Source organism: Callospermophilus lateralis, chromosome X (assembly GCF_048772815.1).
Source record: "Callospermophilus lateralis isolate mCalLat2 chromosome X, mCalLat2.hap1, whole genome shotgun sequence".
NCBI lineage: Eukaryota > Metazoa > Chordata > Mammalia > Rodentia > Sciuridae > Callospermophilus > Callospermophilus lateralis.
Genome location: NC_135325.1, coordinates 87748187 through 87765758, shown reverse-complemented (window position 1 = coordinate 87765758; position 17572 = coordinate 87748187). Strand labels below are relative to the sequence as shown.

At 37.3% G+C, this 17572-nt stretch overlaps 1 protein-coding gene across 1 annotated transcript in view; it reads left to right on the top strand.

Annotated features, from left to right (window-relative positions):
• Positions 1–17572, top strand: part of Gucy2f (guanylate cyclase 2F, retinal) — a 110950-nt gene that overhangs the window by 44495 nt on the left and 48883 nt on the right. Inside the window, 4 exon segments of the mRNA XM_077106479.1 lie at positions 1036–1390; positions 2969–3053; positions 6909–6998; positions 12260–12398. Coding sequence (XP_076962594.1) covers positions 1036–1390; positions 2969–3053; positions 6909–6998; positions 12260–12398 — 669 coding nt within the window.

Here is a 17572-nt window from a genome sequence, read left to right as displayed (position 1 = left end):
CAGTTTTCTCTGATGCTTGGTGAGATGACATGACCATAACTTTCTTGAACTCCACTTAGAAGAGAAATGTTATGGAAAACCACAAAGCCATGGTCCTATGTGGTGGAGGAGGAGAGAGGACAGAAATGGGAGGGCTTGTATGTCTTTTCTGTCATATACTTTGGGAAAAAAGGTACAAGGTTTATTCCAAAAATAAACGTAACAAGGTTAAAAAGCAGTACATCAGGCATTGTACATGAATATTATGGCTTTTACCGTATTTATTTAGCAGATAAATTCATACAATATACTATAGCACCCTTACCACTTTTACATGGCTTCTTACCAAGACTTTGCCACTTTGCACACCAATAGAATATAAGGTTTCTTGACAAAAATCAGCATTTTCTATACATTTGGCCCTGTGACTGTGTATGTAGATATGTGTTTAAAACTGGATTCCATTCGATCCCCAGTACCACAAAACCAAACCAAACCAAACCAAACCAAAACCTGGATTCCAAGTTCACTTTCTCTGGGGAGCATGTGTCTAGGAGATCAGCTAGTTTAAACTAAGATGGGGCACAGACATGGACTGTGGAGACACATTATTTACAGTCTTTCCACACACACACACCTATCAGTGTAGTAGCACCAGCACAATGATTTTTTCATGCATAATGCACCAGTAATTAACCTGGTAAATTTCCTTTGAACTCCCCTTGTCTATTTCATGCTTGTTTTTTTAGTGCCCTTTATAACTCTAAATCACTTTCTTAGTTTAGAAGCATAAAAATATATTGTGTATGACTTGGTTTGCTCATAAAATTGTCATACTTGATATATTTAAAGATATGAAGGCCTGGGGGAGAAAAACAGAAAAATTCAGGGGAGAAAGCAAGCAAGTCCTCAGAAACAATTTTTTTTCCCTCTGGGTCTTCATAGCTCTACTCCACTCAGACGTGCAGCACATAATAATGAACACAGGCTTGGAATATATACTGAGATCGCTCTAGGGCGACTAGGGCTCAAGATAATTGTAATTTTTTAAAATAGGTTTCACTGTTGTTTGGAACCATCTACAATTCAATTTACTTTATCGCACAAGCCATGAATAATGCTATGAAAGAAAATGGACGGGCTAGTGCTGCCAGCCCAGCTCAGCATTCCAAAAACCTGCAGTTCTATGGATTCAACCAATTGATAAGGAGAGATTCAAGTGGAAATGGAATTTCAGAATATATAATCCTGGATCCAAGCTGGAAAGAGTGAGAGCTCCATGGTACCTACACTATGGACATGGAAATGGAGCTGCTACAGTTCAGAGGGACACCTATTCACTTCCCTGGTGGCAGGTCCCCTAGAGCAGATGCAGAATGCTGGTTTGCGGAAGGGAAGATCTGCTGAGGAGGTAAGGAATGGCAAATCACTAGTAGTTGATTTAATTAAGCTTGGTTTACCAGGGAACCTCTTTAGGACATGACATATTTTAATATTGAAACAATCATAAAATCAGTCATTTGCATTTGGGTAACATCAATGTCTTGGCATTTGATCTAATTTAAAATAATAAGAACTAGAGGAGGTACTTCCCAGACTTGAAAAATTATCCATGATTTAAATGCCTCCCCACCATTCATTTTTAAAAGGTTCTCACTCTTTCCCAAAGAGGTTATTCTAATAAGAGGAAGACATTTTACTTCTCATTGGTCTTTGATAGTCTGTGACCTGTGATTGTTTCTTCAGCTGAAAGATCACCTCTCTCTCTCCCTTGATGTATTCAAGTCTTGCCAATCAGGTCCTACCACAGAAATACACCACCTCCTCTCTGAACTCCTATTGCACTAAAAGTTTCCACCTTACATCTTAGTAGAAAATTACTTTTCAATTGTTTCTTGTGTATGATGGTTTCCCCACTTCCAAAATATACTGTACCTTGAGGGCAGGGACCATAGTTAATAATCCTTATTCCCCCCTGCAACTGGCCAACACAGTAGGCATCCAGTTAATACTTGCAGTTTGATTGACTGGTAGGATTCCTCTTGTTTGTGGAAGAGGGGAAACATCATCAAATCTCTGATAGCCAGAGGGGAACTTTGAAAGGACCCATATTACTCTTAGACAAGTGTTCCTTACACCCTTCCAAAACCAAACACATCTATTTCAAATGGGCTTTGATTCCTATTTTGCTTTATTTTTTTTTAAAGAGAGAGTGAGAGAGAGGGAGAGAGAGAGAATTTTTTTAATATTCATTTTTTAGTATTTGGCGGACACAACATCTTTGTTGGTATGTGGTGCTGAGGATCGAACCTGGGCCGCACGCATGCCAGGCGAGCGAGCTACCGCTAGAGCCACATCCCCAGTCCCCTATTTTGCTTTAGCATGACATACCAAACGACCTCTTCACTCACATCATCATGTATTTCCCTATGAAATCCAAAAATTTGTTCAAATACTTAGATTTTACAGAGACCAATTTACATCCTGATAAATGCACTAATTGTCAAAACCAGACTCACTCTCACCCTTGAAAGATGAGTATTACATTTTTCATCTGTAACGTATGAGGTCTGTGGGATCAGTTGAATTAAAAAGGTCTTTTATTTTATGAAGCAACGTAATGCTTACCCTTCACAGGTGAGATAGCATATTTATTCTCAAGAACTCTATTTCAGTCCAACTTAAATTAAGGTACTCAAAGTTTTCCATTCGTGGACTTTTTCCTCCAAAGAAACACTCTGGTCAGCCTTAATTCATGTGATTTGTTATTGTCAGAGTGGTGAGTGGTTTTGCTTCAGAACAGTGAAATTGCTTTCTGTGTCTATAAAGTCAACAAGACAGACTGTGCTGTAGAAAAATGGAATCAGGTTAGGTAGATGTGGCTTGATTTTAGAGTCATCAGAAAGCATGAGGAGTCACTCTGCAGTACTCTTTATTTACTGCCCTTTTCTGGTAATGTCATTCTTCCTCTTCCTCTCATTCTCTGCAGGCATTGACCCTGCCTTTGCCATGATGGTCTACATTACTTTGCTTATAGCCCTGCTGTCTATTAATGGATGTGCTTACTTTATAAGGTACATTTTTTGTTCTTTTTGTATACACAAAACACAAGCCCATAATAGCCTTGTTAATATTGATTTCCAGGAAGTCATGTTTCAGTACAATTGCCTCATTACATGACCCACTGATTTTCTTTTTTCCATAGTGATTTACCATCCCTACCAGCCCCATTTGGAGTGAAGTGTTTTCATGATGCCAAGAATAACTTCCTCAGCTGTGTTGTCAGTGTTGTTGACTGTGAGTAGATCTGGCTCTGAACACAATGGTGAAATGAAAAAAAAAAAAAAAAAAAAAAAACTTTAGGGCCTGTCTACTCTCTGTCTATCCTCCTCTCCCCTCAGCAGTGTCTCCTATAAGTATCTCCTTCCCTGAATGGTATAGTAGGAAATGCAGTTGGGACATTTTATTGTGTTCCAAGAATTAGACAGAAGTTGGCTACAATTCAAGCTTTAGGAATCATGGATTGTAGTGGGGATTAAATAAAATTAAGTAAGTTAAACACTTAGAAAAGTAACTGGCTTATAGTAGGTGCCTAAAAAAAATGACAAGTTTAGACCCCTTCCCAGGGACACAGGACTCTCTTGCTAATTGTTGGAAGCCTAGGTGTCTCACTTTGATGTCCATGCTTTTTGCCCAGGCAATCCAGATCTCTGTTCTCTGTTTCTCTGGAGCAAGAGCTATCCAGTCTAAACACCAATATCATCTTTATCAAGTCCTTGTCTGCCTCCCTCAGGTCCTTAGTAGGCGACCAACTAATCCGATGTACTATTTCAAGATCAAGGATAAGTGGCTGAAGATTGCTTAACATGGTACCCCTTTCTTCTGATACTTGCATTTTTAAACATTGGACCCTCTCCATACTATGATATTTGGGGGAAAGTGAAAAATGAAATCAATCACAAACCCCCCACTTTACCCCTTCCACCCTGCAAACCATGCATCTATCACCTCTTTGTAAGGGTAGACCTGACAAAACTATTACATGGACTAGTAGGGAATGGAGTGAAGGTGTTTTGTCGAGTTCCAAGAAAAAAATGTCTAGAATGTATGAAATAGCTGTGTGACCTTGAACAAGCCACTTAACCTCACTTGGCCAGAATTTTCTCATTTGCACTGTGAAGGAATTTGATTAGATGATGTTTAAGAGCCTTTCAAGCTCTGATATTTTAATGAGTCTGTGAAATCCTGGATTAAAAAGATAGCAGGTGTTACTCTTAGTGTTTAATGTTGTTATCACTATGAAAACTATTATTGTCCAATCTTCCTAGTATTAGAAAGTTGATAAGAATAAGGGATGCTTATGGATTGTTGAAATGCACTTGATAAAGACATTAGTTCAAAGGAAGTTTTTCTTCTAATTTCTGTGACTGTGATATAACCCTGCTAAGAAGAGAAATTTAATATCTTTAATTTAGCTGCTGCCAAAGAATAAAGTATTTAATTAACATCCTTGGATTACTTAGCAAAAATAAATGGCATCCATTCAAAAAGCTTCCCCCTCTAGAGAGATTTGAGGAATAACAGACTCTGTCTGCCCAATGTCAAAACATCCCATGGCAAGGTGGAAAATGGAGTCACACTCAGCTGCCTATATTACTTGTCAATCCCCTAAATGATACTTCTCGTTGGTGTTTTCCACTGAATGGACTGGTTCTTTGGGCTTTGAGTGAGCCCAGCCTGCAATTCTTGGGAATGGAAGGAAAAAAAGAAAAAAAAATAAACCACAGGGGTGGGGGGTTTGTTTGGAGCTTGGGGGCTGAAGGGCAAAGAAGACTGGAGAGGAAAATGATTGGAGAGGGACATGATTAGAGAGAAAAATGATTGGAGAGGAAAATGAGTTAGAGACAATTGGTACTTCAAGTGGTCACAGAAAACTCAGAGATGGGAGAGAGGCACATCATTTCCCAGAGTCACTTGGTCCTTGGTTCTTCAGCTAACAAAGCACAAAAGATGCCCCCTCTTTGCTGCCTTCCTCTCTCTCTCTCTCTGCCCACCACGGCTGCAATCAGAAGAGCTGAGCGACTGATGAGTTTCTGTAATAGACGGTGATTACTTGCAGGAGAGTGACTCTCTGTTCCTTCCTTTTCTGTGTGTTTTGATTGTTTAAGTTTTTTTTTTCAGAAAGAAAGACGTGCAAAGAACCCAGCCACCCCAAAACAAAGGGTTCTTTGAACTCCTCTTTTTCCCTCTACTCCTCCAAAGCAGATTGCATTGCTTTTCTATAAAGCTCTTCCATGCTTTGTAATACTAATGATGATAATGATAATAATGAGCCCTTACACTTTCATAGTGCTTCACGCTTTTCAGAGCACTTTCACATACATTATCTCATTTGATTTTCAAAACAACTCTATAAAGCGTGTAATGCAAGGACTATTATCCTGCCAGATAGGAGACACTGAGGCATGAAGAGGTTAAATTATTTATCCAAGGTGACCTGCACCTGGCTAATTAATGACAGAATCTGCACTGCCCCCCACCCCACCCCCAGGTCTCTGGATTGGGAGTCCAATTCACTTTCTATGAAAGTGTATTCTGTAGCGTGATTATTTTTACAGGTGTGCCCTCTTTGAGACAATTCACTATGCATATGAAACAGAAAAGTTAGAGAGTGATGTTTTACTTTGCCAAAAGATTCATGTGCTCTACCCAAGAATTCACTACAGGGCTCTTTTAATTTTCTCCACAGGACAGCAGCTCCCACCGTGATAAGGAACATATTTGTTGGCAGACAATTAGAAACACATTAATTGTTTGTTTACAAACCAGTGAAGTCACTGAGAAAAACCAAAACCCGACTAGGTTGCCAGTACTTAAAGCTACAGTGACATCACAGACTTTTTAGAGCAACTTGACCAAACATTCTGATTCAGTGGTTGTTTTCCCCACTCTGGCTCTTGGCTTTAATAAATTGCACAGAGTGACCATTATGGGGTTATGGAAAAAAAGAAGCCAAAATGAGGCTGTCAAAGTCCCCAACACAAAACAGAACAAAACAACCACACCAAGTAATCCAGCGTTCCCTCCAGGTCCTGGTCAGACCTACCTGACTGTGTGGACAGACATCATAAACTCTATGTGTCTGGTAATTGATTTGTAGAAAATAATTACATTCACTGCAAATTAATGGGCATGTTTGGAGAGAATCATGTTTAAACTGTGTCTATGTAATGCTCAGACAAGAGACCAATTCAGTAAGAGGGGGGGAAAAAAAAAACTCCAGTCAGCCTACTTGTTTGGAATCATGTAGACAAAGCAAACAAATGATTGAATTTTTCTACTTTTCAACCTGTTGCTTTGGCAACGCATTGATGCAACTTTGCAAGACAAGTGGTCTTATGGGCAGAATTCTGGGCCCACAGCCAGGGACCAAGGATTCAAGTTCCAGCTTTGCCTAAGGCTAGGGGATCTCACACAATTTGCTTAATTTCGTTTTGTTTCCTTAATGTGTTTTTGTGTATAAAATGGAGATTAATGATTCTTGGCCCTGATATTATTAAGATAAATACAATGAGAAAGTGTGTCAAGGTTTTTAAAAAGTATTCAGTGGTGTTGTTTTGAATGTGCCCTTGATGTGGGTCACCATTTTATTAGTTTGAGATACAATCCCTAAGTAGTCCCTTCACCCTTCTCTTTTGATGCCTCTTCAAGAGCATTTTAATTTTTCTCTTTTGGTCTTTGTTACTCTGTGAGTTGTGAGGGCTGGGGTTATTGCCTCTCTTTGCTAGGGGTATTATGGTAAAGATCCATGTGTGGCTTTCTTTCCAATTATCTTGTACAACATTTAACTGGCATCTTAGGGCAAATCAACCCTGGCTTTGCAAAAACATCCATTCCCCTGTGACCCTCTGATTTCATGTTTGTTTTAGGCATCATATCAATAAAATTCAGTTGATTAAAGGACCCAGCAGAATACTACTGACTCTGGAGGATGTAACATTTATTAATTCCCACTTTGAGCACTTGACATATGCCTAGTATGGCTTGTGATGTTCTTTAAGAATAAAATACACACTGGATTTAGAAGACTTGTTATACAAATGTGAAATATCTCATTAAATTAAAATGATTAGATATCAAAATAATCTTTTAAATATATTGGGTTAAAGTACATTGTTAAAATTAAGTTCACCTGCTTCTTCTTATATTTTTTAATGTGATTGATAAAATACGCAAACTTATGAATGTGGCATGGAATACTATGCAGCCACAAAAAGAATTAAATTCTATCATGTGCAGCAAAATGAACAGAACTAGAGGACATTATGTTAAGTGAAATAAACCGGGCACAGCAAGGCAAAAACTGCATGATCTCACTCATATGTGGAAGGTGAAAAAGGTTATTTCATAGAATTAGTGAGTAGAAGAGTGATCACTAGAAGCTAGGAAGGGTAGTGGGGAAGAGGAATAGATAGGAGGAATAAGTTCAAGCATTATACAGCATAGTGGGGTGGCTATAATTTACAACAACTTCTTATTATATATTTTATAAAGAATCAAAAGAAAGGAGTTTGAAGTTTCCCAATATAAGGAAATGGTAGATGTTTAAGGATATGGAAATACTAATTACCTTAGTTTTGTCATTTCACATTGTATACACACATCAGATGATCACATTGTACTTACATAGATGTGTATAATCAATGTCCATTAAAAATTACTATTGTAATTTTACATTTACATTTCAATTGGACAGTGCTGAAAGAACAGTGTGGTGGAAATAAATGCAGTGCACTTTGGTCAATAGATTAGCTTTGACTTCATATAGAAAATTTTTTGTAACTTTGGATTCAACATTTGAATTTTAGTTCCTCAAGAGCAGTGGTATTTTAAAATGATAGCCTATAGCACCTGACATGGTGCTTATAATGTATCAGGCACTTGTAAAAGTTTGGTGAATGAATCAACTATTAACAAAAAGGACTGAATTTCACCAAGATTTCTAGTTGTGATTATGTTGTAATAGGTGATCTTTATTAAGGGTCTGCTACTGTGTTCTAGCCCTGGGCTGGGCTTTATGAGAGATAACATGTAATCCTTGCCTTCAAGGGAATTATACTTAAGTTAGAGAGACAAATCATAGTACAGAAGAAAGTTAATAGGCCCCATATTGCAAAAAAGAAATTCAAAAATGCAGAAGGACTCAAGGGGAGGCAAATCAGTGAAGGGAGGCTTTTCAGAAGCCCAAAACCAAGGCTGAGTAGTGAAGAAAGGATAGAATTTGTCCAGGTAACAGATTACGAACTGGTTTTTACTTTTGTTCGATCCTCATGATTATTTTTAAAAAGCACCCAGAATTTAAAATTGTGAAATTACACATAAAAAATCTGTATCTCTGGGTTTTCTTTAAAACTTGGGTTGTAAATATTGGTGCTCTATTAAACAAGGGTGATGATAAATAACAATATTGAAGCATATAATTCAATATAGCTATAAGAGTGGATTTTGAATGTTCTCATTAGAAAGAAATGATCAATGTTTGAGATACATTAAGTATCCTGAGTTGATCATTAGACAATGTATAAGTGTACCAAGACATCACACTATACCCCATAAAGATATACAATTATTGTCTGTCAATAATTTTTTTAAAGTTGAAAGATCTGTCAACCTTGTGTCTCATGACAACTGCCTGAAATGTGGTAGTAGTTGATAGTTTTCAAAAATCAGTCAATATTATCTATACAAAATCTACTTTCACCGATTTTTTTTAATCTTCCTGGCTTCTATAGGCATCTTATGAAGAGAAAACAAAAGCTTAGAGAAAAAAATATGTGGGGAGGGGTTTTGCTAAAGCTTGCTAGTGTATCTCTTTATGACAGTCTATGTGGCTGCACTAGTCTTTATAAATTCTAGTATGGTGGTAGCAGGATGTAGGGAGAGGGTGTGAACACATCAAATTGTCTCCATGTGCCATTTACTATTACTACAGCACAGTACCATGTTTCAGAATTAATTTATCTCAGTTACCAAACTGGTCATTCATTTAAATGTGACACTGAAAGGTATATTTAATCAGTTGTGTGTGAGAATGGATTATACATTAATATCCTGTGAAGTTGGAGTCAAACGAATTGTTTAGCTATTTGATTTAGTTCTTATTTACAACCCTAACTCTTGCTTGTTTAAATCATCAGATGCTTTTGTAAGGTTGATATTGTGTTCCTTAAAATGTATTGCTGAAAGCCAAAACTATCTCTGTGGTGGAAAGCTACACTTCACCCTTATGCTATAAAATCTCATTGATATTAGGCTCCCTTTCTAAACCCACCAGAGGACACTAGGACTCAGGGTGGTGGAATATGGGTTTGTATGAAATTGTCTTATGTGAAATTCCCTATCTCAACTGGTAGAAAGTGTAGATGCTGAAGTACAAGTTTGGAAACAATTGCAATGTATAACTCAGTATACTAAGAAAAAACTTTCTGATTTCATGGCAAGATATTTTATCCAGAAATGGATGATCAGCAGTATAAGTCATTGTCCAAATGTAGCAAAATATAGTTAAGTTTTGGTCAAAAGAAATAAACCTATTTTTAAAATCCGTACTTCTTTGGGGTTATTCACAACAAAATGATAGTTCACGTCAATTGCCTAGATATTTGACTGTAAGTTGTCAAAACAATAAATGCAGCTCAAAAATTTTGGTCTGACTTAGCCTTTTTCCTTGTACAGACCTTTCAATAGTTTAGTGAAATCTATAAAACCTTCATCTATATCTTCTCTTTTGCACTAACACATAAACTATATTTGGGTGACTAAAGTATACCTGTTCTTGCTAAATTACCATAAATAGCCAAGTAGTGTTACCTTCAGATGAACAGAGTGCCTAGGGTTTTAAAATCTTGCTTATGTTGATAGATCTGTTCTTTTTCACCTACGTATCAACTTTGACATAATGAGAATAAAAAAAAAATCATCACCACTTTTCTCTATACAAGTGAGAAAAAAAATGAATAGCAAGGAGGATTGATAGCCTTACAGGGAATGTTTTTGTTTATTTGCTTGTTTTATTATTTTGGCACAGGTGGAAAAGGATGGCATTACCCTAGAAGAACATAGCTCTTGGCTTCCAGATCCCTTTTGGCATTTGGCTTGTATCAGGGATTCTGATGGGAAAAGATAGGGGAAGCATACATTTTCCTTAATTGCTGTGTAGTCACAGACTTGCAGCTGGCTGAGTCTAATCAGTCAAGAAGCCAAGCCAAGAATTCCATCCAAAAGGAATGTCTGAAAGTGTAAACTCTTCGAGAATATAAAATTAATTCAGTCTAGAAAAATTGGCAGGTTGGGAGAAATCAGGTTAGAAAAGGAAGTTTTTTAGGGGAAAGTGAAGTTGAAGTCCAAATGTATGTGGATTTTGGCAGATTTGATAGCACTTTCTCCTTTGCATGGAAGCATGAAGAGGTCTATGTCTCCACATACAAATCTAGGTGTTCCTGCTGAGATATGAAAATAAAGAAAGAAAGGGATGTAGATTCCTCCCTGGGCTTGCTCTGTTGGGGAGAGTTCAGGTTAATGCAAGGGTTATGTGAAGAGTCAAGTTTTACATCTTGTAGGGATTGAGTATAATTTACCATTCATTGTCTTGGAACTTTGAATGTGATGATCTTGTACAGAAGGAGCTTAACTCAAGACTGAGTCAACTAGTGATCTTCAGTTGATCAAAGACCATTAATGGCAGAGTGTTAGTACTTAAGATTGATTATTATTATTAGCAAACAAGAGTGATATAAACCATGATGTTGTAGAAAAACACAAGATCAGGAAATATAACACGAAGAATCCTGTTCCAGCCACTATAGCTCTTTTTAGATCTCTATTTTTTTTCATTCTAAAAATGAGGGTGTTGGAGTTGGAAGTGGGACTGGCATAAATAATATTAAATAGAAGTGCTAATTCTGGATTGCTATAATTTTAAGAAAGATGCATTTGAAGATATGGAGAAAATATTGAAAAACCTGTTGATTTATTATGCCTTCGAAATGTGAAATAAGTCTACTGCTTTAGTGAAGATATAGAAGTTCAATTTTAAAGGTTAACACAGATTGTAGATACCTCTTTATCTTGCCATTCAACTGTGAAGTTCCCAGCCCTCTTTTACCAGACTTAATTGTAAAAGTTAACAAGTCAAGGAGTGGAGAATCTGGCCTATTTAAGACTCAAACCCATAAGTCATGAGTCTACTCTCTCTCTACCATTTTACTCCTTTCAGGGATTCCTTCTGTCATTAATCTTAAATACACAAAGAAGGATGCTGTTATGATTTGGATGTGAAGTATCCCCCAAAAGCTCAGGTGTGACATAATGCAAGAAGGTTCAGAGGAGAAATGATTGGGTTGAGAGTCTTAACCCAATCAGTGAATTAATCCCCTGATAAGGATTAACTGAGTGGTCACTGGAGTAGTAGGGTGTGACTGGAGGAGGTGCAAATTGGGGCTTGGCTTGCCAGTATGTATTTGTATCTGGAGAGTGGAGTTTCTCTCTCTCTCTCTGCTATCTGATCATCATGTGAGCCACTTTCCTCTGCCACACTCTTCCTCCACAATGTTCAGCCTTACCTTGAGCCCCAAGGAATGGAGCTATCCTTCTGTGGACCAAGTCCTCTGAAACTGTGAGCCCTCAAATAAACTTTTCCTCCTCTACAATTTTTCTGGTTGGGTCTTTTAGTCACAGTGGCAAAAAAGCTGATAAACTGAAGTGATTCAGTATAATGTAAAACAAAGAGGCAGTCCTGAGGGGTCATAAGGGTGGGATACTGTTCTAGTTCTGGTATTTTTTATTTTTCAAATGTTAGATTTTTATAAAAGACACTTTTCTAACTTAATTATGGACTATATATAATAACTCACTTCAACTTTAATTTGGTTTCAGTTTCTTGTCTATAAAATTAGGGTCCTGGATTAAATTCTGACTGGTATTACTTATTGTCCCTCCTGTCTATGATTCAAATTCTCTTTGGGAGAAAGAAGTGCATGAACACCATTTTTTGGGGGGTGATATATGGAGTTTATGCAAGGTGCCAACGATGAACTAAAAAAAGTTTTGAATGTTAGGGAATATTAATCAATCCCATATCTACAGGTTTTAATTCATATGGTTTCTTTCTTATGAATAAAAAAGGAAAGAAAAACAAATAAGCAGAGTATCTATACCATAGCTCAGTGTTCTGTCTTAAAAATCATGAGAATTTTGTTCATAACCTTTCTTTCCTAATGTTTTCACAAAGAGGAAGTCGTGCCAGTGTAAGCTTCCAGATCATCTCAGAGGTTCAAAGTGGGAGGTCCCCAGGGCTCTCATTTTCTTCAGGGAGTCTAGCTCCCGGTACCTATGAAGACTCCAAAGTAGCAATTTATGAAGTAGGACACCCAACAACTATCTAATCTGCTGCCTTCTGGAGTTTTAAAATGGGGTAGTGATTTAGTTGCTAGTCTGTGAGTAAGAATATTGAGACTTTGGCAATTTGTTTCAAAAAAATTTTTTTTTGCCTGTGTCCACTTACAGACTTGATTGGTTAACACTTTTTTATATATTTTTAGTGCAGATGCACACAATATCTTTATTAATTTATTTTTATGTGGTACTTAGGATTGAACCCAGGGCCTCAAATGTGTGAAGCAAGTGCTCTACCACTGAATTACAGCCCCAGCCCCATTGGTTAACATTTTTGACAATGATTTTCCTCAGCAACTAATCTCCTTACTTATAACTTCATTTACACTTTAACTCTTGCATTTAATGTACATGTGGAAAAAAGTACTTGAGACCCTATTTCAACGTTTTGTCTAGACATTGGGGACAACAAGACAATATGCAATAGAATAAATCAAAGACTAATAATAGAATAATAATAGAAGAAATGACTTCCTATTCTAACTCTTTTGGGATGAATTATCTAGAGACATGTTTGTGCAGAGCAGAGCCTATTCTACTACTTTTCTTCAAATTCTAGTTGATCTTCCTGCACTTCTTATCCTCTGATATTATTAAAACTTTGAAAATATTCATTTATTTCTTTTTCTTAGACTATGCTGCCTCTTTGAGTAATAGGTTACCTTCTGTTGGATAAAATATAAATCCTTTTTATTTCACTGAAGTTTCTCTCTTTCAAAATTTAAGAGGCTCCTCCCTCTCCCAAGTTCTAAGATACTAGAATTTGGCAATCATAACAAATCATTCATCAGTTGAAGAGATGAACTATTTCTTCTCAGCAGGAGAGAGTTAAGTAGGTGGTAAAGGGAAACGAGACTGTCCTTCTGTCCTTCCTAAGTGAGGCTTTTCCAGTGTGGTTTCCTTGTTTTGTTTGAAGATACTCCCAAGAGCAGCAAACACCCCCAACTTCAACAGTAATTGCAAAGAAAGTCCATAACAAGAAATGATGATTTTTCAGTTGTCATCCACATTGGATTCTTCAAGAGAATGTTCTCCATAATTCACAGGGCCTTGCTAGGGTTGGGATGTGTTACCTCTAAAATTTAAATGTTGAAATTTAATGGCTAATTGAGATGATATTAATAGATGAGTTTTTCAAAAATTGATGAGGCCATGAGGGCTCCTCTTTTATGAATGATATTAAAGTTCTTATAAAAGAGACTTTGTGTAGCATTTGGTTAGCTTTTCCTGCTACCTTCTGCCACGTGAGGACACCATGTTTCTCCACTTTAGAGGATGCAGCAATGAGATGCCGTCTTGGAAGTGAAGAAAAAGTCCTCACTAGATAATCAAACATGCCATAATTTTATTTTGGACATTCAAGCCTCCAGCAATGTGAGGAATAAATTTCTGTTCTTTATATATTATCCAGTCTCCTAAATGGCCTAAGATAGGCCCACAACACCAAAATGACATGGCATATGCTTTTTCAATATACCTGAGAGCTTTGACTTAAATTCACAGCAGAAAGTCTCTGGATCCTAACAGGGAGTTAATTTAATCAAAAAGGAGATTTGCCTTAAATGTAAACTTGAATTATTGGAATTGGCAGCTCTACTGTATCAAAGACTATATATAATGTAAGCTTTTGAATGTCAAATGGAATGGGTTGGTGGCTTTATAAATGTATTGACACTTCTATGATTCTGAAGTCAATCTCAATAACTTTGGTTTCTCATCTGCAAAATGAGGGGTTAAACTGAGTTCTTAATTCTGACTACTCATTACAATGTCCTTGGGTAATTTCAAAAATATTTATGCCTCGGTTAACACTCCTAGCAATTCTGATTCATTTGGTATGGAGAAAGGCCCAGGAATTGTTATGTTTTTAAAGTTCTTGATATGTGCAGCTAGGCTTGATAATTTCTGGATTAGAAGACCTTCTAAGGCCTCTTCTGGCATGGATATGCTATGATTCTCTGGAAAATTTTATGTGTTCAATTGTGGTATGTTTTATTTGTTGGGGTTGGAAGGTTACAATGTAGAATTGAGAAGGGAAAAATAAACTTTTGTATATAACCAACATTTAAGAATCTGTCAGATATTTCCTTGTTTTGGAAGGAGGTAAGGAGCTGAGTTATTTCCTGGAATGACTGTTGGTCAGTCAGATCACGAGTGTGTGGGGGGTTATCTTTACAAAGGAGAGTTGGTGAAAATGATATCACATAGTGAAATCAAGATTAGGGTGAAGGCAGGGTGTGAAGGAAAACAGCTGAGACTAGAAAACTGCCTGCTAGGGCTAAAGAAGTCTCTAGGAGGGAGCATAGGTCAGATGAATCAACAGATCAAGCAAAGAAGTCCAGTGTGTCTTCTGAAATTTTCCCTAATGACACACTGGACTTCTCAAATAAGACAAATCATTTAATTCTGCTTTAAAACATCTAATTTCCATAAGATTTTTTATTGGAAGTTCTGAAATTTCCAGATAATGTACCAGTTAATGTTAGGAGTAGCAGATGTGTAATAATAAAGGACAGGCTTCTCTAGGATGTACCATGACATGATACTATACTGACATAAATTCACAATTTCCTGGAATATACAGATGCAGAACTTTCAGAATTGCACAGTAGCCTTGACCTTTACTTCACAGATACTGTTTGAAATGTGAAAAGGAAAGCCAGATGATATGACTTCTGGGCAGAAGAAGTTGTGAATAACAGAGGTGGTGGGAACATGTTATGATCTGCTCTAACAGCCATAGACTGGAGAGTGTCAGGTGAGGTAAGAAGGAATATAATCCTGACGCTCAGGAAGAGCCCACTAAATTTATCTTCTCTCTTCGTTTTCTGACTCTTTCTGCCTCTCTACTTTTCAGCTTCTCCCTACATTTTTCTGTTTCACCTTACTGTTTCTTCCCATTCATCTCTCTTACCCAGAGCCTTTTTCTGTCTCCTCACTTTCTGCCTTTTAGATCTGTCTCTACCCCTCTCCCTTCCACCAGTCATTTTCTCTTTCTCCTCACAGAGTCTTAGATCATCAAAGCTCAAAAGGACCTAAGAAATCACTGAATAAGTCCAGCTCTATAGTCGGGGAAACTGAAGCTCAGGTTGATTAAGTGGCTGTGCTAAGGCCACCCTTGAGTTTGAAGCAGAGCCAAATCTAGGACCTTGTTCTCTGTTTCTTAGTTAATATGCCATGGCCTTAGTGAAAAACTGATGGACTTTAAATTACTTCTAAAAACTTTAGTGAATAGAGTTTCATGTTTATTGCTCTTAATTAAAAAGTGAGTGATGAGTGAAGTATTTTATCATTCTCTCTTTTAAAAGAACAAAACAAAACAAATAGTGCATGTATGGTGAAGATAAAACCTGCCCATTTACTCCCTTTACCTCATTATTCATGAAGTAGGATGCACACAGACTCAGTAAAAATTGGCTTATAAAGTTTGTGAGACTTACTGAAATCTTAAATACACACAATTCCTCCAAGCAAAAGGAAGCCCCATAAGGGGAAAGAGCAACAAAGTGAAAGATAGAAGACCTTGGTACAGTTCTGAATATGTTATTGCCTAGTCTTTTGAACTTAGACATATTAGTCTCTTCAGCCTTCAGTTTCTTTATCAACTATGAAGAAATTGGGTTAGGGATACCTAAGACAATTTCCAGCTCTCAAATTTAGTGATTTGGTAGGGAAATGCTATGCTTAGTTACTTGTGGTAGTTAACAATCTGGATAGAATTACAACTTATATCTGCAGTAGGGTTGATGCCAGGGAAAAGGTATCAGGTGCCAGCTATAAGGCAGAATCAGGGCTGCCAGTACTGCTGTTCAGGTTGTGCACTGCATAATGGGCACCACATCTAAGAGCATTCTATTTCCAGTGACAATATACACTAACTTATATGAGAGTGCTGTAGGAGTAGTCACAGAGATTCTGGCTTCCTAGCTTAGTCCTGGAATGGGGTGAGGTGCAGAGCCTTCTGATATCTAAGTCTATACCAGTGTACCCAAGTATGAATATACACAGTAACTGATAAAAACATGTATACTTAAATATACACTATTTTTGTACTTGCATAATTAATTGTTTGTACTTGAGAGAAAATGCACATAAAGGTTCCATATTAGTTAATAGTGACAATAGGTTGAGTGACATAAATGTGAATGTACTGAGGTTTTTGGTCTACCAGTTATATCCCATACATTGACTGATTTTGTAAAAATCCCAGTTAGAAGTTTATTTTTTCAGCTTAATATTTAACCTTTGATCCCACTATAGCGTGAAGTCCTCTGAAGGGTAAAATTTCGAGTTTATGTCAGGCCCTCCTGACTCCTGTGAGTGAATTTTTGATCTTCGGTTGAGAGAGATGATAATGAGAAAAACTTAGAGGTAAATGGGGAGGTGAAGTGAGTACAACAGAGAATGAGGTTCAAAAAAGGCTAGGATGGTAAATCACAAACTTTATTGTGTATCAGAATTACATGGAGGGCTTGAGAAAACACAGATTGCTAGACTCCCCCCCCCACACACACACACAATTTCTGATTCCAAAAATGGTGGATAGAACTTAATTATTGGCCTTTCTTACCAGTTCCCTGGTGATGCTGATGGAGCTGATACAAGGTCACATTTGGAGAATTGCTTGATCAAATGTTTTGACTATTCTGCTACAGGTAGGTACTGATCCTGGACTACCATTCTAAACTCTATGAGCAGTAAGTTTGGCTGGTGTAGTTTTCTTCAGCTGCTCAAGGTCTATTGGAGCCATTCCCTTAGTTAAAGGGCTTTGAGCTCCTTGGCTAAAAGATGCTTTATAACACAAAGTGCAGGCGAGTACTCAGATGCCTGCAGCTCCCATTAGCCTTTGCCTCTGGCAGGTTTCCAGATGCACTGCTACAGCTGGATATATTCCTTAATAAGAGAGTGGTTATACTCTTTTATTCTCAAGATTTGATTGCACAGAGCTCACTGCTTTATTATCTCTACTTGATAACAAGTTGGTGCAGCCAGAAATGGAATCTCCAGGCTATAGGTAATAGATGTGAAAGCACTTGGAAGTTTAAAGAGCATTGTGCAAATGTAAGACATTATTATTATAGAGAAATGGGAATCTCTATTTGTATTTCTTTTTTAAAAAATTCGGGTTGGACAGAACTAA